This window comes from Plectropomus leopardus, chromosome 18, assembly GCF_026936395.1.
Source record: "Plectropomus leopardus strain MGB_pleo_1.0 chromosome 18, ASM2693639v1, whole genome shotgun sequence".
NCBI lineage: Eukaryota > Metazoa > Chordata > Actinopteri > Perciformes > Serranidae > Plectropomus > Plectropomus leopardus.
The window spans coordinates 28,785,431-28,809,685 of NC_142193.1; the positions used below are offsets into that span (position 1 = coordinate 28,785,431).

General features: G+C 37.8%; 1 protein-coding gene, 1 long non-coding RNA gene, 1 other non-coding gene and 1 pseudogene across 6 annotated transcripts; 1 reads left to right on the forward strand and 3 right to left on the reverse strand.

The window, feature by feature from the left end:
- Window positions 1–4: 4 nt before the first annotated feature.
- On the reverse strand, window positions 5–4,304 carry LOC148186528 (uncharacterized). 3 transcript variants are annotated; one of them, XR_015774871.1, is made up of 3 exons: window positions 4,166–4,304; window positions 1,649–1,732; window positions 5–208 (listed from the first exon to the last, which is right to left on the reverse strand). It is a non-coding gene; the product is annotated as an uncharacterized LOC148186528 (long non-coding RNA). The 3 variants fall into 3 exon arrangements; XR_015774870.1 differs by having other exon boundaries at window positions 5–212; XR_015774872.1 differs by lacking the exon at window positions 5–208 and adding an exon at window positions 570–1,291.
- An 85-nt stretch (window positions 4,305–4,389) lies between these two features.
- Window positions 4,390–8,188, forward strand: LOC148186529 (uncharacterized; annotated as a pseudogene). Its single transcript, XR_015774868.1, has 3 exons — window positions 4,390–4,538; window positions 4,610–4,946; window positions 5,768–8,188. The product of XR_015774868.1 is annotated as an uncharacterized LOC148186529 (transcript).
- Window positions 8,189–10,539: 2,351 nt separating this feature from the next.
- Window positions 10,540–23,434, reverse strand: farsa (phenylalanyl-tRNA synthetase subunit alpha). The gene is made up of 13 exons (XM_042505866.2): window positions 23,239–23,434; window positions 21,217–21,354; window positions 19,932–20,030; window positions 19,637–19,755; window positions 18,050–18,142; window positions 17,178–17,306; window positions 15,769–15,884; window positions 15,610–15,694; window positions 15,434–15,533; window positions 14,297–14,465; window positions 13,136–13,213; window positions 12,202–12,316; window positions 10,540–10,949 (listed from the first exon to the last, which is right to left on the reverse strand). Exons 1-13 carry the CDS (start codon window positions 23,383–23,385, stop codon window positions 10,844–10,846), a joined length of 1,494 nt encoding a protein of 497 aa, XP_042361800.2. The 5' UTR covers window positions 23,386–23,434; the 3' UTR covers window positions 10,540–10,843.
- Window positions 17,882–18,007, reverse strand: LOC121957336 (small Cajal body-specific RNA 11). Its single transcript, XR_006106753.1, has one exon.
- Window positions 23,435–24,255: the final 821 nt, after the last annotated feature.

Here is a 24,255-nt window from a genome sequence, read left to right on the forward strand (position 1 = left end):
AAAAAAAAAGTTTTGGACTTTTTTTATTTTTGTGTAATCTCTTTGATACGTTAATTTATTTGAGATCCTGAGTTCATATTTGAAACTGCGCGTCCCAGACGATGCATGACGCCTTTTGATTCATGAAAACAGCTATGCAGGTCTAAATTCTGACATATTTTCTAAGACAGTTTGAGGTCGTTGAGGGAATTTCAAAACCAAAAGCAACCTAACTGTCAGAAAAAAATGTTGATTTTGATTTGATTTTGGAAATTTATTTCGAATATGTAAAAAAGAAAATAGAGAAATGATCACACAAATAAGCAGACAGACAGAAAAATATTTACAGACAATAAAAAACATAAAGAGAAAGAAATGCTTTACATATTCGAGAAGAACCCTTCTCCATAAATCATTAAATTATAATTAACTGCCTTCCTTATTGATTTAAACGAATTAACTAAACATATATGCACACACCCACATACCCCAAATCAAATATCTGCAATTTTATACATTATTATTTGCAGAAAAAAGAGGAAGATAAACTATGAAAAAACAAATATTAAGTAACATAATAAATGAACAGTGACCCTGTAAACACCTGGTGATTGTCAAACCCCATTTTCATCCCTGTACCTCATGAAAATCATGTTTTTATGCATTATTTTAAACTGGTTAATGGTTGGAAATTATTTTAGCTCCACATTAAAACTTTTTCATAGTTTTATTCCAAAGATCGATGTACAAAAACTTTTTCTGCTAAAAAGAACACTAACTTTTGTAAAATGTTGCCATTGAACTTTTCTACAAACTGTAGTTATTATGCAGTGGATACACTGAAACTTTATCATAATAATAATATTTATTTATTTAGCACTTTTCAAGCTTAATGCATCCCCGATTAGAAGATTTAAACCAATGTAGCACTCCTCCCTGGTTAAAAACTCACATCTAAAACATGACAGGAAGTTTCAACTGGAAATTTTTTATTTTATTTTTTTATTTTTTTTATTTTTTACCTTGCATCTTATAACCATTTTTTTATGTTGAACTGAAAACTGAGTAGTAACTATAGCTGCAGTTAAAAAGACACTTGCCACTGCCTTTACTGTAAATTCAGATCAACATTGTTTTCTTATTTTCAGACTGATCCAGCTCTGCGATGTGCTGAACCTTTGCAGCCGGCATTTCTCCTCCCTCATCAAAATGCACATCTGTATCAGCTGCCACACTGCTGTGTGAGAATTTTACCGTTAATCCTCCTCTCACTCTGTCCCAGTTTGGCCTCTGCTGTTCACATTAACTCGTGCTATTATCATGAGTGAAATGGAGAAGATGAGAGTCGAGCTTTAGTTATGAAAAATAGCATTAGAGCTGATTTTACTGACTGGAGCATTTTGTTACGTAAGATATGAACAAAAAGGAGGCAGGAGCACGAATGCTAAAAGCTTTTTATCGCTGATATTTAAATTATGAACAGGGAAATGACAGAAATGTGGAAAATCTGATGACTCTCAGATAAAAAAAAAACAAAACAAAAAAACCTGTCTTAGAGGTCTTAGGTCTTAGACAGCCGATAACTACCAAAACAGTTTATGATCGAACAAACAAACGCCCATCCTCCAAACAATTAAACAACATAAGAAGCAAGAAAAAAGCAACACACCTCAGAGGTCAGAGCGCCAAATCTTCTCCAAACTCGCTTAATTATGGAGGCAGAGCCAACAGCCAATCAGCTGATCAGGAGCACCTGAGAGGAGAGAGAGGGAGGGAGTCATGACACACACACACACACACACACACACACACACACACACACACACACACACACACACACACACACACACACACACACACACACACACACACACACACACACACTCCGTCCATTCACCACAGAGAAATGTTGGCCTTGTGCATTTCTGCAAACCACGGATAATTTACATTTGCTCGTTTCCTTCACATCACATCAGTATTTCCTAAATGACAAAGTACACGAGCTAAATTTTTCATCGGAAGGCCATCGATCAAGATCACTACAAAACAAAAGTGGTTGTTTTTGTAGTTTTTAGCTCTTGATTGTGGATGTTTTGTCTTTATGGCCGGGACAGTGCCACAAAAATGTTGTTTATCAAGGCAAAAAGTATGTTTCATGCTGGGTAATAGCACGAAAAGCGGTTGTTTTTTTACAGAGAAATATCACTGCATTTCCAGCCAAGAAACTGGTGCATTTTTATATAAGATAGTGCCACTAAAATCATTTTTTAAACAGCGATATCGCTGCATTTCCTGCCAGGATAGTGCTTCCAAAAGTGATTGTTTTTGTCCAAGACATTTCTGTGTTTCCTGCCGGGTCGTGTTATGAAAAGCAGGGTTTTTTTACAGAGACATTGGTGAGCTTTCATCTCAGATAGTGCCACTATACGCATTTTTTAACCAAGATTTCTCTGCATTTCCTGCCAGGATAGTGCTTTGAAAAATGGGTGATTTTTTTAAAGACATTCTGGGTTTAATTACTGCCATGAAAAGTGAATGTTTTTGCCAAAAACATTGTTTCCAGCCATGACAGTGCCACATAGAGAGGTTGTTTTTTGCTGAAACTTTGCTTTCATCGTTTCCTGCAAGTATAGTGCCACAAAAAGTTGGTATTTTAACCAAAATATGATGTTCTATAACCAAAACTGAGTATTTTTTTGCCCAAACTTAACCAAAAATTAACTATAACGTTGCTGAAACATCAAGTTTAATATATGAACTATATATTTTTTTAGCGATCAAGTTCCTCACTTCACGTTCTGTACGATTAAAAAGAGTTGAACCACAGCAAATGTTTTTACTGCTGGGCAGAAAATCTGTCTGTCCCTCTTTAAATCCATCAGGGACACAATGAGGGACACTGGGGGGTGGGCTGCACTGCTGGACAGATAAAGACGTCCATCCTCTCCGGCTTCATTGCATGTCTGCTGCAGCCTCTTTGAAGTGAGGGAATTATAAAACACACAAATCCGTGTTCGTACACGAAGGCCACGCGTGTTCTACATGGCGCTTACATAAGAAAATTGCTTTTCCATTTATTTATTTTTTGGACCAACCTTTCATCTCTCATGAGTGTGTAGATGTGACTCTGTGACTAATTGGACAGACTGTGTCACCTGTGTCCCCTGTGTCCCCTGTGTCCTCTGTGGATGATGGACACTGACATGACGGTCTCTTGTGACATGAATTGAAAGTTGGACAGAAAGACGGCTGCTGTGTCTCTCATATTTTATGGAAATCTCATACTCTGATAATTAGGAAGCTTGTCAGGTCAATTAATCATAAACTTCAGTGAGTTACAAGTTTGTGATTGAACTTCACTCTCGATAATGTTTCACAGTAAGAGGGACAAAAACAAAACATAAAGTTAAGATTTGTGATTTGTGGTGGTGCATCTTTTGCGGGGAAAATCTTCAATTTAACCCTTTGAAACCTGAGCAAATTGGCTCGATTTCTTTCAAAAACATGGGAAGAAGACGACAAGTAACTTGTAAAGACTGTAGAAACTTTTCACTCTGCACTTATCAAAATCAAGCTTTAAAAAGCTTTTAAAAACATTAGACATTTATATTATTTTATACTTTCATTCAAATGAATTCTAATGAGTTATCATTTTTCATAAATATGAAATGCCAAGTTTCTGTCATGATGGCACTATGTTTTCAGATGAAAAAAACCCACAAAACACAGAAATTTAATTATTCTAAATATACATTAATATGAATTATTCTTATTATTCTTACTCTAAATGCATGTTTTATGATTTGTTGGCTGTGGGATCAAAAATGTCAGTTTGAATGGGTTTCAATTGAGCATTTATTTATTTATTATTTATTTATTTATTATTATTATTATTATTAGTATTATTATCATTATTATTTATTGCACTTAACAGTCTGAATATAACAATTTTGTTTACACCGTTTATTTTAGACTTAATGAAGAGCTGAGCTGGAAATTCACAGATTAAACAAAAGTACACAATTTCGCCAGAAATGATGCCACATACGTGTATACAGCCCACATCATACTAAAGCACGCAAAATGCACTAAACTGTCATTAAGGGTTAAGTTGCTCTTCAGCGTCAGAAACCTAAATAACCTCTAAATAAACGGTTTGTTTCAGTGTGTGTGTCACCTTAAATACCTGCTGTTTTCACTTCTGAGCTGCAGCACTGAGGCCGTAATCTAGTTTGTGAGCCAGCGCCCTGACATCAGGGAAACTCCTCGGATCAGCGCTAATACTCCTCCTGGTATCAGACGTCGTGATTAATTTCCTCTCGAGGTGACTTCTCGGTAATTTAAAGGAAATAAGGACACGCCGCCGCCGGCGTCTGCGTGTTTCCAGAGGCTCCGCTGGTGTTTCCGGGTGGGCGGAGCTGACTGCTCACACCTGCTGAGAGAGCGCGCGCGCTTCACTTCAGCACCGCGGACAGAGAGGGATTCTCGCGCGCACCTTACATAAGGACACGAGGAATATTTACCGAGACATTTGGATGGATTTAGAGCTTCGGAACAAGGTTAGAAGTGAAATGCAAAGTGTTGAATGTTGCTCACGTGTGTTTTTTCCTCACACTGTTTTTCTTTGCAGGGTTTGATTTTTGCTGCACGTGAGGAGCGTCTCTGTCATGTCTCTGTCCACGTCTGACTGAGGACATAAAAACAAGTCACTCTCGGTTGGGATAATAACTTTCTGATCATGGATGGCTATAATTTGACGCACTTGAACTCCACCGGTGAGGCTCACGCGTACCCGTACTCCATGCCCATCGACGAGCCGCTGTACACCCAGTACAGACCCCCTCCGAAGGACCTGATCCCGCTGCCCAAAGGGGTGGTTTATCTGCTCATGGCTGGTATGGTGGTTGTTGGAGTTGCTTATGCCATTGTTGGACATCTCATCAAGGATCTGGCCATAGACATAGCAGGTACTGCCTTCTGGAAATAATAAAAATAAAATGTTATTACAGTTTGATTTGAGTCAGCACACTATTTAACTACACCTGTAGTGAAATGTGAATTATCATTTTAATTTCTTGTATGGAGCTTATAATTATGATAATTAACTTCTATTACTACTACTACTAATAATAATATATATTTTTTAATAATAATACTCTCTAATTTCCTAGACACCTGTTACTTTTGTGCTAGAGTGCAAAAAACAGCATCAAAATAGAGCTTGTTTATCAAAAAAGGTACCAGTGGAGGATCCACCACAACCCAAGACAGTGCTTAGCACCCAACGTCCTAAAATCCTAGAAATGTCTTAAAATCTGAGAAATGTCCTAAAATCCTAAAAATGTCCTGAAATCCTTAAAATGTTCTAAAATCGTAGAAATGTCCTTAAATCCTAATACTATTCTAAAACGCTAAAAAAAAAATCCTACAGTCCTAGAAACATCCTAAAATCCTAAATACGTCCTAAAATCCTAGAAATGTCCTAAAATCCCAGAAATATACCGAAATTCTCAAAATTTCCTAAAATCCCAATAATGTCCTAATACACTAAAAACGTCGTGAAATCCTAGAAATATCCTAAAATCCTAAAAGTGTCGTAAAACTCCTAAAAACATCCTAAAATGACAGACAAGTCTTAAAATGTTAGAAACATCCTAAAATCCTAGAAACCCTAAACGAAGTATGTTGAGTATCCCTGCTGTAAAACCTCGTGAACTTCGCCCAGCTCATATTTAATTATTGGTAATAAATCTTTAAAATAAATCAATAATTTCTGGGTCTCTTTTAGATTGTTTGTTGGGTCCGGTTGGCGATGAAGACAAAGACGCAGAAAACCACCAGCACATGGCCGCCAGCCATGCTCCGTCAGTGCATCCGTTTGCCCACAATGCCTTCCACGTGTGGGACCAGGACGACGTGGTCATCCCCCTCCAGTACGACGAGAGCCCCCAGATCAGCCCGCTGCTGCTGGCCGCCATGCCCTACATCCCGTCCTTCTTCCCTTTTCGCACAGCCCGACCAGCCACAGCTCTCTGGCCTTCGCCAGCAGCCCGGGGCCCATCAGAGAGGTCGAGCTCTGACCGTGACGGCTGACCCAGATCAGGAAACAGCCTGGGGGACCAGAGGGTGGAACCCCAGTAAAAATAAGACTCGTGATGTTGACGTGTCTCTTCTCGTGCTGCTTTCAGATGCCTTTCACAAGCATTTAGACCTTTGAACCCTGAACGAACTGGTGTGGTTTCCTTCAAAAACATGGGCAAAAAAAAGGTCAATGAGAAACACGGTGAGAAATGTTTCGCAAACTGCAAGAAATTATTAGATTTAGATAATAAAGCAAAGTGGTGCGATTTCTTTCAAAAACATGGGAAAAAAGGCGATAGCCAATTTGGTAAGAAATGAGTCGATTTAGAAAAATATTTTTAAAATGCCAGGGAAAAGGGTTTAGCGAAAAAAGAAACAACCTAGGGGGAAAAAAACAATAATTTAAAAATTATGTCACAGAATTACAATTTTTAAGCATTCATTTCCTCGTTTATATATATATATATATATATATATATATATATATATATATATATATATGTATGTCTGTATGTATAAAAACAATTTGTCCAAATAGTTTCATGTGCAATTTTTTTTTTTTTTTAGTTATTTTCTTCTTTTGTTGCTCATATTCTTTTCCCATGTTTTTAAACAAATTAAACCTATTTGCTCTGGTTTTATAATAGAATTTTTTCTCAGAATAATGCAACATGACTCAAGACTGTTGTCCCTCTCACACGTCACATCAGCAGAAAAGTCAAACTGAAGGACGACCCAAGGACATGAGGAGATTACTGGAGGTCAGAGGACATCGTCTCTGTGTGCCTGAGCTTCGCAGAGAAGCTGATAAACAAGTTACATTAAGTTTAATGAAGCCTAACGAGGCTGTGAGACAATCTGAGTGTCCAGATACTTTCTGTTTACGGTGAAGGACTCATGATTGTACCAACAGCGACGGATCTTTCTTTCTGAGTATAAAGTGTGTCTTATTAGTGAAACTCACTGTTTTCTGTCATTGCTCTGAACTCTCTGAAACCCAGATCGACGTCATCTGTCTCGTGCTGCATTTAGACGCCTTTCACAAGTATTCAAACCTTTGAACTCTGAACAAATTTCTTCTAAAAAACATGGGTTTAAAAGGCAATGAGCAACTTGGTAAGAAATGTCCTGCAAATTGCAAAGAATTGGTGGATTTAAAAGAAATATTTTTCAAAAAGCTAAGGAAGAATGTTCAGAGAATTATATTTATCATTTCAATAATGATATATTTTTAATTTGTAATAGTAATTATGATATTTTTTTTTGGTTTGTTTTTCTTTCTTTGTCTGCATTTTTTTATGTGTGGTGATTTTCAGGTTATTTCATTGTTTTTTATTATTGTTTTACTTTCCTGGGATTTTTAAATTTGTATTTTTTTTTCTTTGTTTGGTTGTTTATTTTTTCTTTTTCTTTTTTTTGTGTGTACGTGCTTATTTTCAGATAATTTCCCTCTTTTTTGTTTGCTGATGTGCATGTTTTATTTTATTTTATATAATTTTTTTAACTAATTATCAGGTCATTTTTGTGTGCTTTTTTTTCTTTACAATTTTTTTTGCTATTTTTGGTCATTTTTTTCTAAAGTTGCTCATTGCCTTATTGCCCAGCACCTTTTGCTCTGCAGACGCAGGGGATCAGAGTGGAGGTGGAGGTTACTACACAATCTGCAGTCAACGAAGCTGCTCCCAGCCTGTAAACCAGCCAACCCGCTGACTGTCTTGCACTCTTCAGTAAAATGTTATTTCCAGACACCGAGGGATTAGCTTAAGAGGGAGACTTAACGGAGTTCCAGCAATTCAACATGTACACAACTCCACTTAATCCTGCCGCCTTTAGTGCAGGTGTCTCACGCACTCACGGATTCCTCAGTGTGGAAAACGACGACCAGCACGGCTTATATCACTGGATGTATGCTGGGAGAGTGAGCTAATTTCTCGGTAAATACCGGCTCACAGCAGCTGCTATTCTTAGATGTGAACTTTTACTTAATAAAAGGTGAAGAAAAGTTTGAAATCGTGACTTATTTTGCAGTTTTGGTTTGGCTGCTTTGATGCTTTAAGATGAGGACGCACTGATTGTGAGATTATGGGCCAATACTGATGTTTGAAATAATAATTTGGCTGATAGCTGATACTGATGTGTTGTTTTTTTGCTGTTTATTTTATTTTTGTTTTTTATTCCTTATTTTGAGCCAGAGAAACAAAAAATCTTCAGTATAAAAACAGTCATTCAGCGATTCATTTACTCTATCTTTGAATAAAAACAAATTCAATCAAACTAATTTATAAACAACCTTGAAAAAAAAACTTCTTTTACACGAAAAACATCCTTAAAAAAAGAATCAATGCCTTTTTTTCAACATTATATAATATAAAGTAATTCCTTCTCTGTATCTATTTTATAATGCCATGAGAACATCAGCAAATTTCTTTTAAATTAATATATTTATTCACCTTTCTCACCAAAAACTACATTCTAAAAAATTATTTTAAACACATGATAATGCTTTATACTCATTTTTACTGATTAGAGCTTTCAAGCTTATTTATTAATTATATTTTTTTGCGCATAAATACTTAAATGTCTTTTAATTATATCTATATTAATTCAATATGTTCACTAACATTTTGAATGCATGGATATTTTTTTATTTATTGAATGTCTTTTTATTTTCCCTGCAGTAAATTCTGAACAAAATTATAATTCCAGCTCCTGATTGGCCTAAAACGCATCTTAAATGCAAAATCCAAAACAGAAGTTGGATTTTTTCCCCTCAGAGTTGGAAACTACAAACCTCGTATGGACGGAGGTGAAAAGATTCTGGGATGTTTTTGCGGCCGTTTTTATGTCTAATCAATGTCATGTGGTCTGTTCTTTCACGGAGAGCTTAGCAGGTTAATTTGAGCGCTGAACTGTCTTTGAACTCGAGTCTGGAGCCGTGAAATGAAGAAAACTTCACGGAAAAACTTTCATTAAATATGAGATTAAACATGTACTTTAACATAATATTGTAAAAAAAAAAAAGTTATTACAGAGGATGGGGGATTACATGGAGATCAAACGCAATAATAAGTATTTTAACATGTTTCCATTCAAAGATGTTCGGACATCCTTAGAGTTGTCTATAAAGCAGCTTCCACATTTTGATGAGGTCTCAGATGTTCAGCTACAAACTTTTAAGGACATGAGGTTGTTAAAGACGGTCGTCTGTAATCCCAAATCACGGATTAACAAACAGCTTCTTTTCTATCACAGACACAACAAACGCTACAGCGCAACTGGATATAAAAATGTTCAGAAATATATTTGTGTAAACGAGTCACAGTTGAAATCTTCCACAGCTTATCATGGCCTTAAAATGAGACATTTGGATCTGTAAACTGAGAGGTTTGAAGATATTTAAGATATTAGATATTAAGAGTAACAGACTTCCTAACAGTTGCCTTAAAAATACTCTTAATATATAACATCAAAGTCCTAACTTTTTTTCTACATCAGTTGTTGTGCAGATAGGACGATTTGGCAACATTTTTAATCTAAAATATAGTCACATGAATACAACGAAGGATTTGGGCCAAAAAGAAGTCATAATATTTTGAGAAAAAACATCCACCATCCGCCACCCAACATCCATCATCCAACATCTACCATCCAACATCCACCATCCAACATCCATCATCCAACATCTACCATCCGCCATCCAACATCCATCATCCAACATCTACCATCCAACATCCACCATCCATCATCCAACATCTACCATCCGCCATCCAACATCCATCATCCAACATCTACCATCCAACATCCACCATCCAACATCCATCATCCAACATCTACCATCCGCCATCCAACATCCAACATCTACCATCCGCCATCCAACATCCATCATCCAACATCCGCCATCCAACATCCGCCATCCAACATCCGCCATCCAACATCCACCATCCATCATCCAACATCTACCATCCGCCATCCAACATCCATCATCCAACATCTACCATCCGCCATCCATCATCCAACATCCAACATCCGCCATCCATCATCCACCATCCAACAGCCGTCATCCAACATCTACCATCCACCATCCAACATCCATCATCCGCCATCCAACATCTACCATCCGCCATCCAACATCTACCATCCAACATCCACCATTCAAAATCCACCATCCAACATCCACCATCGAACATCCACCATCCAACATCCTACATCTATCATCCACCATCCACCATCTACCATCCGCCATCCATCATCCAACATCCATCATCCAACATCCAACATCCAACATCCGCCATCCAACATCCGCCATTTTTCTGGCAACTTTTCAACTGACTATGACTGAGAACCTCACTCTAAACTATCCAATAAAATCTTAACTTTTCAAAAATGATATTATTTAAATAACTTTTCTTGAAAGTCAGATAGAACCTAAGATTATAATATCTCACGTTTATGACAACAAACAAAAGTCATGCTGTGATGTTATTTGGAAAAAAAGCTTTTTATTGAACCTTTAAGTTCTAAAATGTGTATTTTTCCTGTACAGGTGGGTCATTTTCTGTATAAACTGTGAAAGGTTGATGTCATGAATCCGTTTTTAGTCGCACTGATGTTTGGCAGCAGAAGGGAAGTCTTATGTGTTAAAGCTGAAAAATAAGTCGACTGCTCTCAGCTGGTTTCACCGGTCGTGCTCGGACTGGAGAGAGTGAGACGTAGAAAAGAGGTGTCCCGTGGTAACGGTAAGCCGCGTCCATTCAAAATAAAAATAATAATGATAAAGTGAACCTCAGGACTCCAGTCGGCATATGGGGCCGTCGTAGACCATCTGCAGGTTCACCTTGTGTCCCACCAACTCTCTGATGTTGTTGATGCCGTATTTGATCATGGTGGGCCTGCGGGACAGAGGACAGGCTCAGTGAGACACAACAGAGTTTGCGTCTATTCCAGGTCCGACAAAACAACAGCGGGTCTGGTGGGCGAGGAGGATTACTCTGCGGATTATAAAGTCTTTCTCGGCTCACTGAGGATAACCGCGATGGCTAATAACTGCGGAGATAATTAGCCGCGACAGTCGTCCTCAGATATGATGAGTTTTTAAGCCAAAGTATTACAACAGTGATACTCAACTTACGGCTCACAGGCTAAATCTGGCCCCCTACAGGGTGCCGGGTGGCCCCCCAACCGTTTCTAATTCACAATAAAAACAAAGTCATACACACTGGGAATGGTCTTTATACTTTTAGTATACATAAGGTGTCAGCGTGCAAAAAACAGCATCAAAATAGAGCTTGTTGATCAAAAAACTGCAAGTGGAGGATCCACCGAACCCCCAACAGAGGTCCTAGCTAAGACCCCACTGTCCTAAAATCACAAAAATGTCCTAAAATCCTAATAACGTCCTAAAATCCTAATAACGTCCTAAAATCCCAGAAAAATGCTAAAAACCTAGTAAATTCCTACAATCCTTGAAACATCCTTAAAATCCTAGAAACATGCTGAAATCCTTGAAATGTCCTAAAATCCAAGAAATGTCCTAAAATCCAAGAAATTTCCTAAAATCATAGAAACATCCTAAAATCCTAGACCCGCAGGTTTGGGAGGCATGTTTTCTTTAAAAATCACAAAAATTACAACATCTATCAGTCAGAAACTCGTATGGGCGGAGGTGAAATTATTGTTGGATTTTCACATTTCCGACACCTCGTGTTGTTATACAGGTTTAGGACACTAAATTCCATAACTTTTCCAAAATTTTGGGGGTATACTTAAAATTTCAAAACTTTTCCAGGCCTGAAAATTAGAATTCCATGACTGCTTGTAGCAAATTAACAGGATTTTGACAGCGACAAATAGTCAACGCGTCTGCACGGACATAAAGTTAATAATCTAACAAGAACTACATCAAATAACTCATGAAAATAATAAATTTAAGGAATAAAAAGAAATGATCCTCCTCAGACATTAATTCTAAATATCTGAGATGTGCGTCAGACAGATGTGAGCTCGATGACGTCCGCAGACTGAATCGCAACTTTAATCCTTAAATTGAAAGAGACTAAAAAACAAGGTAAAGTTTGCAGATGTGAAGGTCAGCTGTGATCTCAGTGTGTGTGCGTGTGTGTGTGTGTGTGTGTGTGTGTTCACCTCTCCAGAGAAAGTCCCCAGGCTATCACAGACACGTCCTCGGGCAGACCCATCGGTAGCAGCATCTCCGGTCTGAAGACGCCCGAGTTTCCCACTTCAACCCACTTCTGTAGTCCTGCAGCGTTCACACGGACACCACAACAGCGCGGATGGAAAAGCTGTAATATCTTCATTTTAAGTCTCTTTAGGCTGATCATCATAAAAGCCAAAATGTGTTCTTTCGGCTCCTTTGCGCATTATAAATGAGTCTGTTTACAAAAGTAAACTTTGCATTGATTGTTTTGTGTTGATACAGGAGTGTAACAGTGCACAGAAGTCGTGGTTCAGCTGATCCGTCACTGCAGAGTCACAGTTTGGTGCAATGCAGCGAAAAAAACACAACAAATACACAACAATCCACATGCTTTTGAAAGTGTTGAAGAAATTAAAGAAATTTCATCCACAAAATTACTACACACTAAATGATATTTTTTTTAATTAATTTACTACAATTACAATTAATTCAGTGATAAATTTTTACTATGAATACAAACATGTTTTAAACTTTATTTTAAATAATTAGGAATTCTTTCATCTTTGCACCTCTTGTTAGCACTTTTGCTATTTTTAATGGTGGTTTTACTTATATCAATTTTCAAAATAATTTAATTAATTTAATTTCATTTTATATCGTATCTCTTTACCCTTTGATTGTAAATCTGTATCCTTGATTATGTGTTTAGATTTTATTTAACTGCCCTGTTGTGTAAAATGTGCTAAACAAATAAAGATGTTGTTGTTAAAACTGTTACAACCATTTTTTGCTTTTAAATATTTTGAATAAAACTTTGATTTCATTGCTTTCCAGCTGCCAACTATTCACATAAAAAAGAGGAAAAACATGAAAAGGTTGAAACTCGATGTTTGTGGATTATGTCGCAGGTTTGCGTGTTACCTTCGTGGTAGCTGAACACCTCCATGCTGGGCTCTGTGTACGGGTTGTAGGCAGGCTTGAAGCGCAGTTTGGTGATTCCTATAAATAAATAAATAAATAAATAAATAAATAAATAAATAAAAAGGTGGATTTATGTGGCTTGAAATAAACTTGTGAAGGAAGAAATAACAATAACAAGTGTGCAAAAATAATATCATCACTTTGTGTGTTTCAGGTCTTAAAACAATCACAGCAAAACTGGAGCTGCTAATTTCAAATGAACGTGATATTTGCATGTTTTATGCAGACGTCTATCAACATAAAAACTCCTCAGGAACATTCAAACAGCAACTTTAAGTCGGGATGTTTCCGTCTGATCAGAAGAATCGGTATCGGGCCTGATCAATGCAGTTTTCTCGGATCAGTCTCAGTTATTTGCGTGATTTTCAGCAGATATTCGGGTTTTATTGTAACACTGCTGCTTATGTTCAGTTTAAGCTGCTACACCAGTTTGAGTGAAATGAACATTTTTGATTTCATGTTTAGGGAACTAGTTTTATTGTTATGCTGTAGTCGTGAGCGGGAAAACTGAACTGAACGAGTTTAAAAGTGAAGTGTGATGATATTTCTCACTTAAAGTCTTCTGTGTTTTTATTACAATGTTAGACTGAGTGGATTTGAGAGCAACATCTTAGTTTGTGTGTTTGTTTTTTATTTGTTTTTTGGAAAACACAAATGTTGCACTATGTGGAATTGTGATAATAACCATATCAAATATTTTTTTGTTGAAAAAAATCAAAGCTGCACTAAGTGGAACTGTGATTAAAAGCTGAATAAAAACATTTTTACTTCTGTTACTTTGTTATTTTACTGAAAAATCAAATACTGTTTCAAATGGAATTGTAATACGAGCCATATAAAATATCTTTAGGTTAGTATTTTTTAAATTAAGCTGTCAAACATATACACTGGACTGATTCTAAAAACTTTAAAGGACCTGAAGTGTGTATTGCGCAGCTGTATTTTCTGGGTAAATACAAGTATCTGATCGAGACTCGGTATCAGCAGATAATCAATATCTCATCTCGGATCAGGATTTGGGACAAAATAACTTCTGTAGGACATCCCTCCTTATGAGGACTTTCAGCTGAGGTCTTCTCAGCGTCTCGGAGCCGTGCTGACCTAGTTTAGTGAAGAACTGATGCAGGACGCCCATCAGGTCTCCCAGTGTGAGTCCGTAGTCGGCGACCACGCCCTCAATCTGGTGGAACTCGGCCAGGTGGGTGGCGTCTAACGTCTCGTTCCTGAACACGCGGTCGATGGAGAAATACTTGACGGGGGTGAACTTCTCCTGGACGGAGAGAAAAGCTCCACGTTTAGTGACAAGACATGTAAGCACGAACACTATAATGTCAAAAGTATGTGGAGTGGTGAGCACATCAGAGTATCTGCTGCTGTGACGCCGCCGCTCTTCTAGGAAAGCTTTTCTCCAGTGTTTGGAAACTGGCTGCAGGGATTTACTCCCTTTCAGTCACAAAGCTTTAGTGAGGTCAGCCATGTGTCCTGGCTCGCAGCCCGCGCTGCGGTTCATCCAAAGGTGAGTCCAAAAAGACAGCGGCGTGCTCTGAAGACGCTCAAAGAAAAACACTGGTGTCCTCAGAGAGGCATTAATTTTACAACAATCAAAATAAAGGGTAACAAAAAAAACAACTGATATCAGTCACATATGGTTCAGGAAAATTTTGTTTGTTGGCTGGTTTTCTTTGCAATTTTGTGTTTCTCACTCTGCATGTTGACTCTTCTGTCTTGATTGCCATCGTACCGAATTTGAAAAACTGTTTGCATGAAATACACAGAGCCTTGTGTGCATTGAATTGTTAGTTTCTGCCACTATGTGAAATTTTGGTTAAAACTTTTGTTGAATCTGCACGACGTTTATGCAAAAGGAATTCAGTAAATTAACTAAAAACAAATAGGTGTAGCCAATTATTTTGAGATTTTTCAATGCAACATCAGAAAAAAGCTTAATAAAGCCCTTAAGTTTGAGAATTTTTTAGACTTCTGAAAAACAGATTGAAGAAATGTAATGCCTATTAAGGTTTTCACTTTTAGAATCATGGGGAACCTTGTTAATGACTGAATTCAAAGCCTTTTGAGACATTTAAGGATCTGCAGGAACTCTGTGTACGTCTCTGTTCTGCAAACATTCAGATGTGGACTAGAAACGACTCGGCCGGCCTCAGATGTTTTCTGTCTCCATGGCAACGGGAGACAGCGCATCGACTCCTCAACATGTGAACAAGTGTGTGTGTAACTCACCTGTTGTGCGAGTTTGTACAACATGCGTGCGCTGACCGCTGTGGTGTGAGTGCGGAGGATGTTCTTCTGAGCCTCCTCGATCTTCCAGTCGTATTTGTACCTGAATGAAAGCGGGACGTTAGATCAGATCGTCGGAGGCTGAACGCAGATTAACTAAACGTGTGATTCTGTCTCACCCCTGCGAGCCGTAGCCTCCCTCTGAGTGGACCCTCTTCACTCTCTCCAGGTAGTCCTGCGGGAACCCGTGGGCGAGTGCCGGGTCTGGAGACAGAGTAAAGATGATTAGTGACCTGGATCCAGCGAGGTGGAGAGAAATGTGCGACCCGCAGCCTCACCGGACAGGAAGAAGGTGTCGTGTGCGTCTCTGGCCGGGTGCTGCTGAGGCTGAAACAGCGAGTCGAAGTTCCAGAAAGAGCTCTCGATGAAGTTGTTGGTCGGCATTTCTGTGAAGCTGCAGGAAGCAGAAGGTTCATTTTGTGTGGCTTTTTTAAACGTGCGTCAGTGCTCATTTTTATTCGACTAAACGTGTTCATCAACAACCTTTTTTCCATCTCGCCATGGTGCTATAATAAGCGCATTAAGTGCAGCCGCTCGGTGGCACTGTGAGTACAATTTATTATTATTTACTACTTTTACTACAATAAAACTTCAGAGTACTCCTTCCACTCCTGCATTAGCTCAAAGTCATGTGTGAACACCAAAAACCTCGACTTGATTTCACACCTGAAGAGCTGAACCAGCAGGACGTGGAAGTGGCTCATTAAAGCCTCCGACGGCGAGCCTGCATTGATACCGATTTACTGATCATATGTAACGGCGTATTGTGTTCGTCATGGAAGAAACAGACGTGACACCTTTAAGGTCACACTGCATTCAGGAACAAACACATCGTTCTCTCTGGAAAACAGTCACGTTCATCAGTGTTTATTTACAGATGCTGTGTAATGATTTTACATTTTTTATTATTCTCTTATATATACATACACACTTGTATATAATGTATATAATTATTATTATTATTATTATTATTATTAGGACTGTCAAAAACAAGCAGTTTAACAACATCTGAGTAAAAAATGTGAAGACATGTACAAAAAAAAGAAAAGAAATGCCAAATAAGGATCTTAGGAGTAAATTATTTTATTTATTATTTCTATTTATGTTTTTATTCATTATTTTTTTTTACTTAGCAAATTATTTGTATATTTTAATGACAAAAGGACAACACATAGACATTCAGGTAAACAACAGCGACACACACAGATTATATATAAACTCAAATTAAACATGTGAAGAACATAAAGTGGGATTAAGTTTTATTGGCTCCTTTTTGTCGCCGCAGAGAGAAAAGTTTGTCTCGAAGCTCGCTGTCGTATTTTTTCCCGACACCTTGATCAAAGGAGCTTTAATCAGCTGTGAAGGTGACGACAAACTGAGTTACACGACACGACCGAGTGCGACTGCGGAGGGTTCAGTTTGAAAACGCTCCTAGTCTCTCTTTCTCGGTTTTTGAAAGAGGGACAGCAGAGGTGAGGAGAGCTGGGCCGTACATGCAGGGAGCGAACGGAATAAAGAAATAAAGAAATAAATGTTTTTTTAGGAGCATTGGACACAGGACGCTGTCGATGACTGTGTTCATGAGGGGCGTCTGTTTTGATGAGCACTGTTCGATAGTTAGTCAAAATACCGTTAGTGTGAGAGAAATGTTTTTTTTTCCTCCGCTGTGAGATTTCCAGCGACTCACCCCATCTCCAGGAAGATCTGCCTGAACTGCGTCCGCACCTTCAGCAGCGGGTGCAGGTGTCCGCAGTCAGGAGCCACGCCCATCGCCTCGAAGTTATACGGCTTAAACTTCTTCTCCTTCCAGCTGCCACTGAAACACAAGAGAAGTTATTAAGGGAAGAATCTTTTTTGCAATCAGCAGATTTTCCACAAAACATTATATTTCAGTTTTGAATCTGCAGTCTGAGATGACTGAGAGCATCAGATCTCTGATGAACAGAGACGTTACAGTAAAATACACGTCGAACATCTGGCTGCAGCTTTTAGCTAAATCCCCTCTATCATATGATTTAATGCAACTTTTTCATTCTGACATTTTAATGTCCGCTGTACTATGACTGCATCTATTATTTAGTTATTTTATTGTCGTAATTTTTTATTTCAAAGTATCTCACAGAAACATTGCGTCAAAAAGTTTCTTTAAGATACATTTTTAGATTTTTGTATGAAAATAAAATATGTGGACCCTCTTCAAATTATAGAAATCAAAAGCAGCTTTACGTGTGCATGACCTAATTTCTTGTCAGAAAAAAAGTTCAACAAAACCATTAATAAACTTAACACAATTAAAAACTGCAGATCTCAGCATTTTGTGGTCCACACGTCAGTCTAAATCAATCATTTGCTTCTGTTTCGTTGCTTTTTTTATTTTATTTTTTAAATCATTTTGTCCTGCCCTGCCTTTAGGACAAAGTCCACACCTTTGGACGTGTCCCCTTTAATGGGCAGAGGTTTCTCTGCGTCCTCGGTCTGATGTCCTTCACACCGTCACAGACAGACGGAGGAGGACAGACGGGACACCGAAGAGACGGATTAAGCAGCAGCTGTACTCACTTGGCAATCATCTCGGGAGTGAGCTCCGTCTCCTGTTTGGTGACGGTGGTGCTGAACGAGCCGCCTTTCCTGATCCAGTACGACTTCACCGTCCTGAACACAGAAAGAAAACATCGCTGCAGAAAACCCCAAAGACACAGAGGACGGCTTCACGCCTGCGTGAATGTTGAGAACATTTTAACTTCGACAAAAAAGATAACAGAAAATCAAATTAGTTGCCAATTAATTTTCTGATGATTTTCTAAATCACAGCTGGTCCAGATTTATCTTAAAATCTGGAATAAACGTCACAATTTTCACAATCCTAAAACACAGGGAGTGCACACTAACCGACTGGATTCAGCAGACTTAAGAACGGCGGGTCGTACATTTAACGACCGCGCCTGATGAACGATCACCGACTACACGACTCGTCACTCAAACCGAAGCCAACTGGACGCACCAAACTGCCACGACAACACCCACGAGAACAAGATTAAAACATGCAACTGTCAAAAAGAAGAGACACAAACGTGAATACAAAGTCAGGCAGCAGCCGTTTATCTGTTTCATATCATGGTGATGTCTTTTATGGAAAAGCTCGAGTCGCTGGATGCTGCGGACATTCGGCTCTACGGTTCATAACCGGCGATCCTTACAGCACCCACTGCTGCCGTCTTTATACCTCACATTTTTTATACAGCAAAGGAACCTCATCGACTGAAACAATGTGATGAAACACATCCACCATCTGACGACACGTCCGTCACCCAAAGCTCTCACAGGAGCCAAAAAGAAATCCCAAATCTCTGCCGAACTCTCATGAGGAGTTTGATTCAGGCGTCAGCAGCAGAACAATCACAGTCTCTGCTCACAGCAGCAGACGGCGGACGGTTTCGTCTCAGCTCTGATGCAAACATCACGCTGACTCCTGGAGGGAAAACAACAAACTTTCTGCTGCCACCTTCTGGCAGACAAAAGGACTCAATCACAGCTTGTGTTTAACCCTTTGAGCAATTTGGCTTGTTTTGTTTCAAAAACATGGGAGGAGAAACAAAGAAATGACCCTCAAAACAGCAAGAAAAGTGTAAAAGGTACAAGAAAAATACCTGAAAATTAGTCATTAAAAAAATAAAGTTTAAAAAACAAAGAAGGCAAACAAGAATCGTAAAAGAGTTTTTTTCCCAATACTCTTTTTTAAAAATACTTATTTTGTCGTGGAAATTACTAAAATAGGTTCCATATTTTTTTTTTATTGACACAGTGTATCTCTAAAAAAAATCAAACAAACAAGAATTGGAAAAGTATTTAAAAATATATATTAATTCTGCTACATATTTTTATCATGAAAATGACAAAGAAAATTAGAAATAGATTTTTTTCCTTTTTCCCTTAACTTAAAAAAAATCTATATCTACTAATTTTTTGCAATTTCTGGAACATTTCTTAAAAATTTGCTCACTGACTTTTTCCCACGTGCTTTTAAAAAAAATCGCACCAGTTTGCACAGGGGGCAAGGGTTAAAATACTCGTGAAAGGCGTCCGAGAGCAGCACAAGAAAAGCGATGTGGCTCCAGGTTTGAAAGGGTTAAAACTCTGCGGACTCACACTTCAGAGAGCAGCTTCCTCTTCTTCAGCTCGTTCTTCTCTTTCTCCTCCAGCTCGGAGGTGTTTCCGTTCTGCACCTGCAGCAGCTTCTCTCTGACCTGGTCCTCGATGCTGTCCACCTGCAGAGACACAGAGACACAGAGACACACACAGCACACAAGGCCACACACACACACACACACACACACACACACACACACACACACACACACACACACACACACAGAGAGTCAAACACTCCTCATTCAGACGGCCGCTCAAAAAAACAATTTTACAGAGTTTGTTAAACACGTACAGTCCTGAAAATCCGCGGGCCGCCCTCGGATGATTTGTCCACTCTGATCCACTTGTTGGACATCGCCTTACTGAAGCCGATCTTCCCGAAGGACAGTTTCTGCACGAGGACAAACGCAAGAGACACATCACTGAAAATATCAACAGTTTGTTCAGTCCCAGTAAAATTACAATAAAAAAGCAAAGGAATGCCAATAATCTCGAGCTGCTGCTAAAGATTATCGTCATTATCGTCTCATTTCACAAGAATTTAAACCTTTGAACCTCAAACAACTAATTTCTGTCAAAAACATGGGAAAAAAATATTAAGCAAGCTAGGACTAAATGTTTAATCAGGATATTTAAATATTCAAAATCATGTTACAAAATAATTATAATTTTTAAGCACTTTTTTGGGTCATTTCTTTTTTCTTTTCTTTTCTTTTTTTTTTTTTTTTAACTAATTTTCAGGTTATTTTGTTAGGGTTAGGGTTAGTTTACTAATTTCCTGCAGATTTTTGGATCATTTGTTTTTACTTTTACTTTCTTTTTAAATTTTTACTAATTTTCAGGTTATTTTCTTGTACTTTTTACTAATTTCTTGCACAATTTTGGGTGTTTTTTTTTTTGCTCATTGCCAGTTTGCTCAAGTTTCAGCATGTTCAAAGGGTTAATCTGTCAGTTGTTTAAGATTAATCGCTTTACTGTTTAGTCTGCAAAATTAATTTCCCACAGCTCAAAGTCTTCAGATTCCTTCTTTTGTCCAAAACCAGAAGTCTGGAAAAACTAAACGCTGAATTCCAGCAGAAATCTGGACAAAAACAGATTTTGAAGAAGACGTCAGGCTCAACTGATGGAAGAAAATGTGTCTGAAAGAGTCTCAGCAGGTATTTTAATGACACCTGTTCAGAAATCTCACCGTTCAGGTCGATCCGGCTGCTGGAGGAACTGAGACTCACAGGAACTGTTTTTGGGCCTGTCAGGAAACTCTGAACTTTTTGCAGATACGTGACTACATTTGGGACAAAAAATGACTTTAAGAAGGACAAACTTGTTTTAAAGCTCCTACTTTCAAGATCTTAGGAGGGAATATTTCCCCGAAGCACTTTTCTTTTGTTTAAATTTGTTCATTCAAATTTATATTTATTTCACTTCAGTTAAAAGCAACCCCTGCTGTGTTAAAGGATTCGAAAACTCTCTGGGTTTGGGAGCTTTTTAAAGAACAGCTTTCTTTGCTGTTTGTGTGTTTACACCCGAACCAAAACAAGACTGAAAGTTCCCACGAGTTTCGGCCGTGTGTCACTCACCATGAGCTCACTCTGCTGCAGACCCTCCAGAGGGACGGAGCTGAAGACCCGCGCCTCATGGCTGCCCTGCTCGGCGATCTCTCGGCCCTCATCCGTCAGCTCCCAGCGTTTAGAGGAGCGCAGCTCGGCTGAGATCAGCTGGACGGACGGTGAAGAAAAAAAAAGACTGTAAGCCAGTGGTAGAAAGTATTCAGCTCCTTTACTCAGGTAAAAGTAGCAATAACACAGTAAAAATACTCAGTAACTACTAAAAGTACCACATTTTAAATGTTATTTAAGTAAAAGTGTGAAGTATCATTTGATGTAATAATACGTCATCAAACTGCATCAATCAGCAAAGTGGAAGACGTCAACGAACATCGACATTTTAAAATTAAACCTTTATTTTGAAATTCCCAAACTGTGTCAGTTTCTGTCAGAGCGAAACTCTTTTTAAATAAAATAGAAAATATTGTACCTTGTGATTTACATCCAGCTAATATAATTTAAAAAAAATTAAAGTATTTTAAGAGTTAAAAGTAAAAGTACTCAATGTAGAAAACGGCCTGTGTGACTGTAAAACGATGTATCATCTCATTAGACGATTATGACGTGTTTAAATAAAAGCCGAATTTTACTGTTGTAGTTGGTTGAGATGGAGTTCATGTTTTAACTAACGAGTATTTTCAGGGATGGATTCATCTGCTCATTATCTCCATTAACTGATCGTTTGGTTTAAAAAGTCAAGTCATTTTATTTATAAAGCTCATTATCACAGAGTCTCAGAGGACAAACCCCCGAAAACAACCCCTGAAACGGGAAAAACGGAAGAAACCGCACCAAGAAATGTTCATCTCAATGACTCAGAGCCCAAAGTGACACGTTACAATGTTTGTTTTGACCAACCAACAGTCCAAACCTCAACAAAAGTCTACTGAAATTATTAAAATACTCAATTATTTTCTGCATTTTTCTATGAAAAATGACAAAATGATTATGAAATTGGTGGCTCATAATAGTTAATATTCTATCAATTAAATAATCGACTGGTTATTTTAGCTCTACTTTTACTTTTCAATGTTTTCTGTGCAGAAATTTTAATATGGAAATAAACTAAAGCTGTCAGAGAAATAAAGTGACATGAAAAGTAAATATTTTCCGGTAAAATGTAGTTTAAGTGGAGCAGAAGCAGAAAGCGGCATGAGAAATTAAATACTCTAATTAAGTTATTTTGCCTCAAATTTGTACCCAACCCTTTGAAACCTGAGCAAATTAGTTTGATTTTTTGAAAAAAAAAAAACTAAATGTAATAAATTATAAAAAAAAAAAAAGCATAAAGTGCCAGGAAAGTCCCCAGAAAATATGTATTTAGACTTATTTTTATTTTATACATTTAACATCAAATCACAGAATAAACGTGTGCATCTGTTTTTTTTAATTTATTTTTTTAGTTTAGATCATTCATCGATGATCGATTAATCAGTCATTAAGAGTTTAACCGAATATGTGAAATTTAATCGATTTACGTGTAGGCTGCTGTCAAAATATATGAAATATGTTGCTGTAAACTTTGACCGAGGATAAAACGAACCTGAACAAGCAAAGTTTTTATTATTATTTTTTAAATAACGATTAATTGATCGTTAATATTAGAGACTAATCGATTAAGAAAAGTGTTTAAAATTTGCAAACCTGTATTCAGCACATCTTGGGTCATTTCTGTGTTGTTTTTACCTTTTTTCGGGTAATTTTCTTGTGAATTTTTCATTCATTTCTTGCTATTTTTTCAGTTGTGTTTTGCGAAGTTAAGTACTGATTACTCCCCATGAGTACTGAGTAAAAGTACTTCGTTACTCTCCTCCACTGCTGTCTCTTTAAATAATCACCCTCGCTGCCTGAGTGGACAGTGTTGTCCTTAAATCCTGTCTGTCCACACAGAGACTGACAGTTTTCTGTCTCTTTACAGCGACATTATTGCATCAGTCATTCAGCTGTTGACGGAGACAGTCGGACTTCCGCCGTCTGTCCTGCCGGGACACTCACGTCTCCGAGCGCCTGCAGACTCTTCACAGCCCCGACGATGACCTGGTGGTCCAGCCCGAGGCTGCCGGCCGCCTCCAGGCTGTCCACCCCGTCGTCCACCTTCTCAATCCGCCGGAGGAGCGTCTCCACCACACCGGTGTCCGCCATGCTGGATCCCTGCGAGGACCGAAAGAGGCCGGATGTGACGTTGCGGTCCTAAAGGCCGAAAGTATCAGAGCAGCGGGACGACAATAATAGGAATTGGATTACCGTAAATACTGTAATATTTGTATACAGTTTGTAGTTTTAAAATATGTAGTTTTTTTTCTTAGTTTTGTTGTTTTTTTAGGTAGTTTTTATTTCTGTGTGTAGTTTTTCCGTATAGGGTTTAATTTTTTATATACATTTTTTATGGTTTCTTTATTTTTGTGTAGACCTGTAGTTTTTATTTTTTAAATTTGTATGGAGTATTTGATTTTTTTTTGTATATAGTTTGACTTATGTATATTGCTTTATTTTTGTATAATGTTTTTATCTTTACTGCACTTTTGCTATTTTTATTTTATGTGTTTTTAAATCATTTAGAAGGCATAATTGTTTTTACCTTGAATATTTTATCTCTTTTCTCTTTTATTGTACATCTGTATGTTTTCTTATGTTTTTATATTTTATTAAATGTAAAGCACTTCTTCTCATCCTGACGATCATCCTGAGAATGAGAGCAGAGCGGACATTTGGGGACCCCGCTGGAGACACCGGCGGAGGTCAGGCTGGTTAATTACTGTGCATCCCTAATATGGACATATATATCTATATCTATATCTATATATATATATATATATATAAAAGTCTACTTAAATGGTATTTTTGAAGGTCTAACAGTACATTTACTTGTTTCTTTCAATTAAGTATAAATCCAAATGCTGTGAATTTTTTTTTTTAATTTTTATTTTGTGTGTTCAATTAGAAACTGATGGAGCCCAGAAAAATATTTTCATAATTACCCTTTCTAATTTACCTTTTTAAAAATAAAATTCA

Excerpts from the sequence above, each read along its gene's own strand:
- farsa (XM_042505866.2), bottom strand. The coding sequence starts at position 23,385 with ATGGCGGACACCGGTGTGGTGGAGACGCTCCTCCGGCGGATTGAGAAG. Across the intron at positions 21,355-23,238 it reads GTCTGCAGGCGCTCGGAGAC|CTGATCTCAGCCGAGCTGCG; the intron begins GTGAGTGTCCCG and ends CCGTCCGTCCAG. Across the intron at positions 17,307-18,049 it reads ACTCCCGAGATGATTGCCAA|TGGCAGCTGGAAGGAGAAGA; the intron begins GTGAGTACAGCT and ends CTTGTGTTTCAG.